General features: G+C 45.9%; 1 protein-coding gene across 2 annotated transcripts in view; it reads right to left on the bottom strand.

Annotated features, from left to right (window-relative positions):
- Positions 1-6,057: 6,057 nt before the first annotated feature.
- Positions 6,058-12,361, bottom strand: part of LOC118943940 (E3 ubiquitin-protein ligase pellino homolog 1-like) — a 45,968-nt gene continuing 39,664 nt past the window's right edge. For both annotated transcript variants that reach the window (XM_036961012.1, XM_036961011.1), the window contains exons 7-8: positions 10,352-10,552; positions 6,058-6,753 (exon numbers count right to left, since the gene is read on the bottom strand). In XM_036961012.1, coding sequence (XP_036816907.1) covers positions 6,292-6,753; positions 10,352-10,552 — 663 coding nt within the window. In that variant the 3' untranslated portion in view covers positions 6,058-6,291. The remainder of the gene's footprint in view (positions 6,754-10,351; positions 10,553-12,361) is intronic.

Genomic DNA, 12,361 nt, shown 5'->3' with positions numbered 1-12,361 from the left:
GAGAATCAAATCAGAGGTCCCATTCCTCTCCAGTGAGACTGAATCAAATCAGAGGTCCCATTCCTCTCCAGAGCGACAGAATCAAATCAGAGGTCCCATTCCTCTCCAGTGAGAGAGAATCAAATCAGAGGTCCCATTCCTCTCCAGTGAGACTGAATCAAATCAGAGGTCCCATTCCTCTTCAGAGCGACAGAATCAAAGCAGAGGTCCCATTCCTCTCCAGTGAGACAGAATCAAAGCAGAGGTCCCAATCCTCTCCAGAGAGAGTGAACATGTGTTCTCCCAATCGCTGATAGATTCCAGACAGACACTACTGACCTGTTGTGTACTACATACAATACTTTTTAAAGAGAGAAAATCCCAGCCCCATATCCCACTTAGACATCCCACACAAAAACAAACACCTGTCTGATCTCTCTCTCACACACACACACACACACACACACACACACACACACACACTCCTGAATGCTTATCTTTCACTCCTGACGTGTGTAGAAGACTACCGTAATTTCCGGACTATAAGTCGCTACTTTTTTCCCACGCTTTGAACCTCGCGGTTTATAAAATGACGCAGCTAATTTATGGCATCCACTCTGACATCAGAAGACACTAACATCCACTCCAACAGGACGGAGGCTTTAGTAGTATCTTTATCGACTATCTGGAGCATATCTTTATTGGCTCTCTGGAGCAGCTTATCTTTATCGACTCTCTGGAGCAGCTTATCTTTATCGACTCTCTGGAGCAGCTCATCTTTGACTCTCTGGAGCAGCTTATCTTTATTGACTCTCTGGAGCAGCTTATATTTATTGACTCTCTGGAGCAGCTTATCTTTATTGACTCTCTGGAGCAGTTTATCTTTATCGACTCTCTGGAGCAGCTTATCTTTATCGACTCTCTGGAGCAGCTTATCTTTATCGACTCTCTGGAGCAGCTCATCTTTATTGACTCTCTGGAGCAGCTTATCTTTATCGACTCTCTGGAGCAGCTTATCTTTATCGACTCTCTGGAGCAGCTTATCTTTATCGACTCTCTGGAGCAGCTTATCTTTATCGACTCTCTGGAGCAGCTCATCTTTATTGACTCTCTGGAGCAGCTTATCTTTATCGACTCTCTGGAGCAGCTTATCTTTATCGACTCTCTGGAGCAGCTTATCTTTATCGACTCTCTGGAGCAGCTTATCTTTATCGACTCTCTGGAGCAGCTTATCTTTATCGACTCTCTGGAGCAGCTTATCTTTATTGACTCTGGAGCAGCTTATCTTTATTGACTCTCTGGAGCAGCTTATCTTTATTGACTCTGGAGCAGCTTATCTTTATTGACTCTGGAGCAGCTTATCTTTATTGTCTCTGGAGCAGCTTATCTTTATTGACTCTCTGGAGCAGCTTATCTTTATTAACTCTCTGGAGCAGCTTATCTTTATTGACTCTCTGGAGCAGCTTATCTTTATTGACTCTGGAGCAGCTTATCTTTATTGACTCTGGAGCAGCTTATCTTTATTGACTCTCTGGAGCAGCTTATCTTTATTGACTCTCTGGAGCAGCTTATCTTTATTGACTCTGGAGCAGCTTATCTTTATTGACTCTGGAGCAGCTTATCTTTATTGACTCTCTGGAGAAGCTTATCTTTATTAACTCTCTGGAGCAGCTTATCTTTATCGACTCTCTGGAGCAGCTTATCTTTATTGACTCTGGAGCAGCTTATCTTTATTGACTCTGGAGCAGCTTATCTTTATTGACTCTCTGGAGCAGCTTATCTTTATTGACTCTGGGGCAGCTTATCTTTATTGACTCTGGAGCAGCTTATCTTTATTGACTCTCTGGAGCAGCTTATCTTTATTAACTCTCAGGAGCAGCTTATCTTTATTGACTCTCTGGAGCAGCTTATCTTTATTGACTCTGGAGCAGCTTATCTTTATTGACTCTGGAGCAGCTTATCTTTATTGACTCTGGAGCAGCTTATCTTTATTGACTCTCTGGAGCAGCTTATCTTTATTGACTCTGGAGCAGCTTATCTTTATTGACTCTGGAGCAGCTTATCTTTATTGACTCTGGAGCAGCTTATCTTTATTGACTCTCTGGAGAAGCTTATCTTTATTAACTCTCTGGAGCAGCTTATCTTTATTGACTCACTGGAGCAGCTGATCTTTATTGACTCTCTGGAGCAGCTTATCTTTATTGACTCTCTGGAGCAGCTGATCTTTATTGACTCTCTGGAGCAGCTTATCTTTATTGACTCTCTGGAGCAGCTTATCTTTATTGACTCTCTGGAGCAGCTTATCTTTATAGACTCTCTGGAGCAGCTTATCTTTATAGACTCTCTGGAGCAGCTTATCTTTATTGACTCTCTGGAGCAGCTCATCTTTGACTCTCTGGAGCAGCTTATCTTTGACTCTCTGGAGCAGCTTATCTTTATTGACTCTCTGGAGCAGCTCTGACAGGCCCGAGGGAAGAAAGGAAAGAGGTAGAAATGAAGGGAGGAAAATATGTAGATGTCAGAACTCATCCAGGGGGAAGATGTCGTGGTTTTCTTCTCACAGAGAAGTTGAAAGAACTTGTTAATCTCGGAAACCCGGAACTACAACAATTGAGAATAATTGTGTCAGACGTTACTTGAGTCTCTCCACAAGAGATTATGAATTTATTAATGCTGAGAGAGGGAGACCGACTCTAGTATCATGTGACTATGAAATAACACCGACCATTTCAACCACACGAGGACAGAGTTGAGCTAATGCTATTCACAATACAATGGCAACATTTGAGTAAAAAATACAAAGGAAAATATAAAACGTGTCATGTTTTAAACTTTATTGTTTAAAGTCGGTAGAAAAACTGTTAAAATCAGAAAACATTCTCAGCTTTTGCCTTAAAGCATCAGAAATCCTCCAGACAGAAGAGATACTCTAGCTCTGGTCCAGGGTGTTACTGCTCAGCCTTCCTTCACTGACGCCCAGGACCAGAGCTAGAGAGAGGGATGGAGAAACAGAGACACCATGCAGACAGTATACAGAAACAGACATGGGCCGAGTCCAAAACGGCACCCTATTCCCTCAATAGTAGAGCTGGGTGACGTGGACCAAAATCCATATGGTGAGAAATTGCCTGAATTGATGCGATACTGATAAATAGAACAATCTGTTTATAACATGAATCTGCACCACAGTTTCTATTATTCTCCTTTAAACTACTAGTTAGATGGTTGTAGCAGTCAATTGTCCCATTAACAAATCACCCATATTGGCAAACTTACTTCATTTCAAACTTCACATTTCTCTAGTATAGGTTACTGCCTACGATAAGTGATCGGTAATGCCGGTGTCGATAATGATCGGTTTAATACGATAAGTGATCGGCATTGCCGGTGTCGATAATGATCGGTTTAATACGATAAGTGATCGGTATTGCCGGTGTCGATAATGATCGGTTTAATACGATAAGTGATCGGTATTGCCGGTGTCGATAATGATCGGTTTAATACGATAAGTGATCGGTATTGCCGGTGTCGATAATGATCGGTTTAATACGATAAGTGATCGGTAATGCCGGTGTCGATAATGATCGGTTTAATACGATAAGTGATCGGTATTGCCGGAGTCGATAATGATCGGTTTAATACGATAAGTGATCGGTATTGCCGGTGTCGATAATGATTGGTTTAATACGATAAGTGATCGGTAATGCCGGTGTCGATAATGATTGGTTTAATACGATAAGTGATCGGTATTTCCGGTGTCGATAATGATCGGTTTAACGTCCCGGCTGTACTATACAGTGCACTACTATTGACCAGAGGCCTATGAAGGGAACAGAGTGCCTTTAGGGACGACCAGAGGCCTATGAAGGGAACAAGGTGCCATGAGGGACGACCAGAGGCCTATGAAGGGAACAAGGTGCCATTAGGGACGACCAGAGAGTAAAGCCCTTACACATGTTCCCCAATAAGAGGAACACAGTGCCTCATGTTCCCCAATAAGAGGAACACAGTGCCTCATGTTCCCCAATAAGAGGAACACAGTGCCTTTGACAAGTCCATAGAACAGCTGACAGACAAGAGTATTATACACCCAACGCAACAACACAACATGGTGATCCTGCGTATTTACAAATTGCAGAGCTGAACACGTTTGCATATTTTTGCTACACAATAAACCCTAACAGCCATTTGGCTCGGCTCGTGTTGCGTACTTACGTAGAGTATAAACATGAGGCTGTGGACAGTGGGCTGTAGAAGACAAGACCTTTAACTACCGATGAGGTATCCTCTGAAGTCTGTTGCAAGGAGAGAGTGTCTGTTAGGACATCTATGGGCCAGACAGAGGAGTGTCTGTTAGGACGTCTATGGGCCAGACAGAGGAGTGTCTGTTTGAATGTCTATACGGCAGACAGAGGTGTGTGTGTGTGGTGTGTCTATACAGCAGACAGAGGTGTGTGTGTGTATATCTGTGGGACAGACAGGTGTGTGTGTGTGTCTATAGATCAGACAGAGGTGTGTGTGTGTGTGTGTGGTGTGTCTATACGGCAGACAGAGGTGTGTGTGTGTGGTGTGTCTATACGGCAGACAGAGGTGTGTGTGTGTGGTGTGTCTATACAGCAGACAGAGGTGTGTGTGTGTGTGTGTGGTGTGTCTATACGGCAGACAGAGGTATGTGTGTTCTCCCTGAGTATCAGTCAGATTCAGAGAGCAGTGGAGAGACCTCTGTATACAACACAACACACACACAAAATACTGTACAGACAGTACAATAAATACACACTCATACAGTGATAACATGATCAAATACCATCCATAGACAAGTTATACTATGTAATGCCCCCCCTCCACCACTGACTTCTGAAGGTTAAAGTTCAGGACTACTTTTTACACTGAGGTATTTTGTCCCTATAAATACTGTTTCATTCAGAATTATCGTGACGTCTAGATGCTTAAGAAGAGAATGACATTCAACATGACCTGTCTTTACTTTACACAGGCAACAGTGTGTGTTCAACACTCAATCAAAACTACAGACAGCAATCACATAGCTGTCAATCTATCTAACCAATCAGAGCAGAGTATCAGAACATACACAGAGGCTCTAACTCATGAATGCGGAAGCACAACAATTTGCTCACACACACACCTCTCCAATGACTACATCACATCAGTTTGGGCTTGTTGGTTTCTACTCCTGTGCTTTGAAGGGAGAAGACCGTCAGAAAAGGCTGTCTGACAAACTCACTCACGGGACTACAAACCCCAGGTTGCTCGAAAAGTAGGAAGTCTGTATCCAAATCTATTGCTTCAAATGTGAAAGGTCATGGCAATGCCTTGTGGGAAAAAATGAACAGTTATAACACAGTGTTGGGTGGAGTTGCCCCTAGATGCTGATCTTAAGTCAGCTTCACATTTTCCCCACTAATGGTTAAGGTTAGGATTGGGGGAGGAGAAGCAGCTCCTAGTTCTGTACTTAGGGGAAACTTCACCCCCTTACACACAGCCAGAACTCCCCATCAGACAGACAACACAGAGGTTTCAATATGACAGAACGTTGTCATGAATACTCAATAGATCCATGATATGGGGGGGGGGGGGGGCACGACGCATACCACTATACACAGAACTGAACCCCCAAAACACACCTTGGGTCGTACTCATTACTGCATACCGTAGCAAAACGTTTTGCAACGGAAAACAAACGGTTCTCATTGGACCAATGGAGGTAGGTCCCTTCCTGTTTGCTCCGTTCAGCTTCGAGTGAATACGACCCTTGAACTTGAGATCTGCGATTATTATAGTCTAATAGCACAATACAAATGTTAAAAAGTATTGAAGTGAAGCACATTGACCAAGAAGAGTAAAGGAGGATAACTAATGTAGCTTTATCTTCATTTTCTGGTTGAGTTACTATGAAGTCTGGGCAGAAATAAAGGACTTGAAGTCTTAAAGATGTACGCGGATGAATATCGCAACACTAAAGGAGAATAAACCCATGTGTGGTCATATGTTAGTATAATAGATAAATACAGTTTACAGTTCTTTCAGAAAACTAAATGATATCACCCAGTAGTGTTGGTTTCTTTCTCTTCTTGTTTCACATGAAAATATAGAAATCTTTGTTTTCATTCCCAATAAAAATCAAAAATAGAAAAGGTCACTTAAAAACACAGAGAGACAAACAGAAACGGAGAGAACATTCCAGAAAATCCCCCCCCCCCCGCCCCAAAATCCCAGGCAGTTGGAGGTTCTAAGCGTCGTTCCTTTGCGACCAAAAAGGAAAGTAGTTCCGACCAAGGACAAATAGTCCCCCTAGTCGAGGGGGCCCTGGAAGATGAGTCTAACGTATCCCTGCTCGCCACTCAGTTGCTGGGCGCAGAAGGGACAGGAGGCGTGGAAGGTGTGTGTTCCGTGCGGCAGCGGGATCTGACTCCAGAACACAGCCGTCTTCTCGGAACACACGTGACCACACGGTGAGAAGGCGTGGGTGGGCGGAGCCGTGTCCAGATAGAAGCTTGCCTCGCAGCCCAACCAGAGGGGAACGTACGGCCCAGTGGCTCGACACATAGGACACTCCCTGCTCCAGCCCTGCTCCCTCTCCTCCTGGTCCCGGTCCAGCCTGTCTCTGTCCCGGTCCAGCCTGTCTCTGTCCCGGTCCAGCCTGTCTCTGTCCCGGTCCAGCCTGTCTCTGTCCCGGTGGCTTCCCCAGTTGTGGTAACCATGGACGTGGCCACACTGGAGATAGACCCATGGCTGCTTCTCATCTGGGGTGTCCTACAGTAGGTGAGATGCATCGTAAGTAATCCCATAAGGGGAGAATGGAGTAGTCACCAGCAACACATACAGCAACAACAAGAACACCTGGATACATCAGAAAATATATAGAACAGAAACCCCCTGCTGCCTTCTCTACAACTGGTATTTCCCTACAGAAACCCCCTGCTGCCTTCTCTACAACTGGTCTTTCCCTACAGAAACCCCCTGCTGCCTTCTCTACAACTGGTCTTTCCCTACAGAAACCCCCTGCTGCCTTCTCTACAACTGGTATTTCCCTACAGAAACCCCCTGCTGCCTTCTCTACAACTGGTCTTTCTCTACTGAAACCCCCTGCTGCCTTCTCTGCTCTACAACTGGTCTTTCTCTACAGAAACCCCCTGCTGCCTTCTCTACAACTGGTATTTCTCTACTGAAACCCCCTGCTGCCTTCTCTACAACTGGTCTTTCTCTACTGAAACCCCCTGCTGCCTTCTCTACAACGGGTCTTTCTCTACTGAAACCCCCTGCTGCCTTCTCTACAACTGGTCTTTCTCTACTGAAACCCCCTGCTGCCTTCTCTGCTCTACAACTGGTCTTTCTCTACAGAAACCCCCTGCTGCCTTCTCTACAACTGGTCTTTCTCTACTGAAACCCCCTGCTGCCTTCTCTACAACTGGTCTTTCTCTACTGAAACCCCCTGCTGCCTTCTCTACAACGGGTCTTTCTCTACTAAAACCCCCTGCTGCCTTCTCTGCTCTACAACTGGTCTTTCTCTACTGAAACCCCCTGCTGCCTTCTCTGCTCTACAACTGGTCTTTCTCTACTGAAACCCCCTGCTGCCTTCTCTACAACTGGTCTTTCTCTACTGAAACTCCCTGCTGCCTTCTCTACAACTGGTCTTTCTCTACAGAAACCCCCTGCTGCCTTCTCTACAACTGGTCTTTCTCTACAGAAACCCCCTGCTGCCTTCTCTGCTCTACAACTGGTCTTTCTCTACAGAAACCCCCTGCTGCCTTCTCTACAACTGGTATTTCTCTACTGAAACCCCCTGCTGCCTTCTCTGCTCTACAACTGGTCTTTCTCTACTGAAACCCCCTGCTGCCTTCTCTACAACGGGTCTTTCTCTACTGAAACCCCCTGCTGCCTTCTCTACAACTGGTCTTTCTCTACAGAAACCCCCTGCTGCCTTCTCTGCTCTACAACTGGTCTTTCCCTACAGAAACCCCCTGCTGCCTTCTCTACAACTGGTCTTTCTCTACAGAAACCCCCTGCTGCCTTCTCTACAACTGGTCTTTCCCTACAGAAACCCCCTGCTGCCTTCTCTACAACTGGTCTTTCTCTACTGAAACCCCCTGCTGCCTTCTCTACAACTGGTCTTTCCCTACAGAAACCCCCTGCTGCCTTCTCTGCTCTACAACTGGTCTTTCCCTACAGAAACCCCCTGCTGCCTTCTCTGCTCTACAACTGGTCTTTCCCTACAGAAACCCCCTGCTGCCTTCTCTACAACTGGTCTTTCTCTACTGAAACCCCCCGCTGCCTACTCTACAACTGGTCTTTCTCTACTGAAACCCCCTGCTGCCTTCTCTGCTCTACAACTGGTCTTTCTCTACTGAAACCCCCTGCTGCCTTCTCTACAACTGGTCTTTCCCTACAGAAACCCCCTGCTGCCTTCTCTACAACTGGTCTTTCCCTACAGAAACCCCCTGCTGCCTTCTCTGCTCTACAACTGGTCTTTCTCTACTGAAACCCCCTGCTGCCTTCTCTACAACTGGTCTTTCTCTACAGAAACCCCCTGCTGCCTTCTCTACAACTGGTCTTTTCCTACAGAAACCCCCTGCTGCCTTCTCTACAACTGGTCTTTCTCTACAGAAACCCCCTGCTGCCTTCTCTACAACTGGTCTTTCTCTACTGAAACCCCCTGCTGCCTTCTCTACAACTGGTCTTTCTCTACAGAAACCCCCTGCTGCCTTCTCTACAACTGGTCTTTCTCTACAGAAACCCCCTGCTGCCTTCTCTACAACTGGTCTTTTCCTACAGAAACCCCCTGCTGCCTTCTCTACAACTGGTCTTTCTCTACAGAAACCCCCTGCTGCCTTCTCTACAACTGGTCTTTCTCTACAGAAACCCCCTGCTGCCTTCTCTACAACTGGTCTTTCCCTACAGAAACCCCCTGCTGCCTTCTCTACAACTGGTCTTTCTCTACTGAAACCCCCTGCTGGCTTCTCTACAACTGGTCTTTCCCTACAGAAACCCCCTGCTGCCTTCTCTACAACTGGTCTTTCTCTACTGAAACCCCCTGCTGCCTTCTCTACAACTGGTCTTTCTCTACTGAAACCCCCTGCTGCCTTCTCTACAACTGGTCTTTCTCTACTGAAACCCCCTGCTGCCTTCTCTACAACTGGTCTTTCCCTACAGAAACCCCCTGCTGCCTTCTCTACAACTGGTCTTTCTCTACTGAAACCCCCTGCTGCCTTCTCTGCTCTACAACTGGTCTTTCTCTACAGAAACCCCCTGCTGCCTTCTCTACAACTGGTCTTTCTCTACTGAAACCCCCTGCTGCCTTCTCTACAACTGGTCTTTCCCTACAGAAACCCCCTGCTGCCTTCTCTACAACTGGTCTTTCTCTACTGAAACCCCCTGCTGCCTTCTCTACAACGGGTCTTCCTCTACTGAAACCCCCTGCTGCCTTCTCTTCTCTACAACTGGTCTTTCCCTACTAGCTCGGACTTTACTGATTGCTACTTTATTAAGGAGAAATGACTATGACTGAGATGTGGTTGTCCCACCTAGCCACTAACTGTAATGACTCTGGATAAGAGAGTCTGCTAAATGACTCACTACTGTAGTGACTCTGGATAAGAGAGTCTGCTAAATCACTCACTACTGTAGTGACTCTGGATAAGAGAGTCTGCTAAATGACTCACTACCGTAGTGACTCTGGATAAGAGAGTCTGCTAAATCACTCACTACTGTAGTGACTCTGGATAAGAGAGTCTGCTAAATCACTCACTACCTTAGTGTCTCTGGATAAGAGTCTGCTAAATGACTCACTACTGTAGTGACTCTGGATAAGAGAGTGCTAAATGACTCACTACTGTAGTGACTCTGGATAAGAGTCTGCTAAATGACTCACTACTGTAGTGACTCTGGATAAGAGAGTCTGCTAAATGACTCACTACTGTAGTGACTCTGGATAAGAGAGTCTGCTAAATGACTCCCTACTGTAGTATCTCTGGATAAGAGAGTCTGCTAAATGACTCACTACTGTAGTATCTCTGGATAAGAGAGTCTGCTAAATGACTCACTACTGTAGTGACTCTGGATAAGAGTCTGCTAAATGACTCACTACTGTTGTGACTCTGGATAACAGAGTCTGCTAAATGACTCACTACTGTAGTGACTCTGGATAAGAGAGTCTGCTAAATGACTAAATGTCTGGCTCAGTTGATAGAGCATGGTGCCATCAGCACCAGGGTCGTGAGTTTGATTCCCGCTGGGGCAACCAATAGGAAAATGTATGTAATAACTGTTGTAAGTTGCTTTGGATAAGAGCAGGTGCAGGGGGGGGGGGGCATATTTTCTATTGTATTGTCATTGTATTAGGGAGGGAACTTGCCTTGCGTCTCATGGAGGGGAAGGCCAGGGTGTTGAAGCCGACGGGACACTGGGGCCGGGCTGCGTTGATTTCCTGACGTAGCGCCTCCAGGTGTTTGATGGTGGGGGTGCGGCTCAGGCCCTCGGCCGTGCGCCACAGGAGCGTGGCTCCACACAGGTCTATCAGAGAGCCATCCACCAGCTCCTGGCTCTCTGCCTCTACCTGAGGGGAGAGGGGACAATCTTCAAAACACGCAACAATATACACAACAATACGTGTCATTTCATCAGAACTGGCGTTAAAGTAACATCACACATTAAAGCTACTTTCAAAATGTTCAGATGATTACACTGTAACAAAAAGTACTGAGACTCACTGAGTATCTGTGCATGACTCCACTCTCTGTCACACTGAGTATCTGTGCATGACTTCACTCTCAGTCACACTGAGTATCTGTGCATGACTTCACTCTCTGTCACACTGAGTATCTGTGCATGACTCCACTCTCTGTCACACTGAGTATCTGTGCATGACTCCACTCTCTGTCACACTGAGTATCTGTGCATGACTTCACTCTCTCTGTCACACTGAGTATCTGTGCATGACTTCACTCTCTGTCACACTGAGTATCTGTGCATGACTTCACTCTCTGTCACACTGAGTATCTGTGCATGACTCCACTCTCTGTCACACTGAGTATCTGTGCATGACTTCACTCTGTCACACTGAGTATCTGTGCATGACTTCACTCTCTGTCACACTGAGTATATGTGCATGACTCCACTCTCTGTCACACTGAGTATCTGTGCATGACTTCACTCTCTGTCACACTGAGTATCTGTGCATGACTTCACTCTCTGTCACACTGAGTATCTGTGCATGACTTCACTCTCTGTCACACTGAGTATCTGTGCATGACTTCACTCTCTGTCACACTGAGTATCTGTGCATGACTCCACTCTCTGTCACACTGAGTATCTGTGCATGACTCCACTCTCTGTCACACTGAGTATCTGTGCATGACTTCACTCTCTCTGTCACACTGAGTATCTGTGCATGACTTCACTCTCTGTCACACTGAGTATCTGTGCATGACTTCACTCTCTGTCACACTGAGTATCTGTGCATGACTCCACTCTCTGTCACACTGAGTATCTGTGCATGACTTCACTCTGTCACACTGAGTATCTGTGCATGACTTCACTCTCTGTCACACTGAGTATATGTGCATGACTCCACTCTCTGTCACACTGAGTATCTGTGCATGACTTCACTCTCTGTCACACTGAGTATCTGTGCATGACTTCACTCTCTGTCACACTGAGTATCTGTGCATGACTTCACTCTCTGTCACACTGAGTATCTGTGCATGACTTCACTCTCTGTCACACTGAGTATCTGTGCATGACTTCACTCTCTGTCACACTGAGTATCTGTGCATGACTTCACTCTCTGTCACACTGAGTATCTGTGCATGACTTCACTCTCTGTCACACTGAGTATCTGTGCATGACTTCACTCTCTGTCACACTGAGTATCTGTGCATGACTTCACTCTCTGTCACACTGAGTATCTGTGCATGACTTCACTCTCTGTCACACTGAGTATCTGTGCATGACTTCACTCTCTGTCACACTGAGTATCTGTGCATGACTTCACTCTCTGTCACACTGAGTATCTGTGCATGACTTCACTCTCTGTCACACTGAGTATCTGTGCATGACTTCACTCTCTGTCACACTGAGTATCTGTGCATGACTTCACTCTCTGTCACACTGAGTATCTGTGCATGACTTCACTCTCTCAGTCACAAACACTATCTGTGCATGACTTCACTCTCTGTCACACTGAGTATCTGTGCATGACTTCACTCTCTCAGTCACACTGAGTATCTGTGCATGACTTCACTCTCTGTCACACTGAGTATCTTGTGCATGACTTCACTCTCTCAGTCACACTGAGTATCTGTGCATGACTTCACTATCTCAGTCACACTGAGTATCTGTGCATGACTCCACTCTCTCAGTCACA

The sequence above is a fragment of the Oncorhynchus mykiss genome, chromosome 23 (assembly GCF_013265735.2).
Source record: "Oncorhynchus mykiss isolate Arlee chromosome 23, USDA_OmykA_1.1, whole genome shotgun sequence".
In the NCBI taxonomy this organism is placed as follows: domain Eukaryota; kingdom Metazoa; phylum Chordata; class Actinopteri; order Salmoniformes; family Salmonidae; genus Oncorhynchus; species Oncorhynchus mykiss.
The sequence above is the reverse complement of the archived record's forward strand: the minus strand, read 5'-3'. Positions and strand labels throughout refer to the sequence as shown.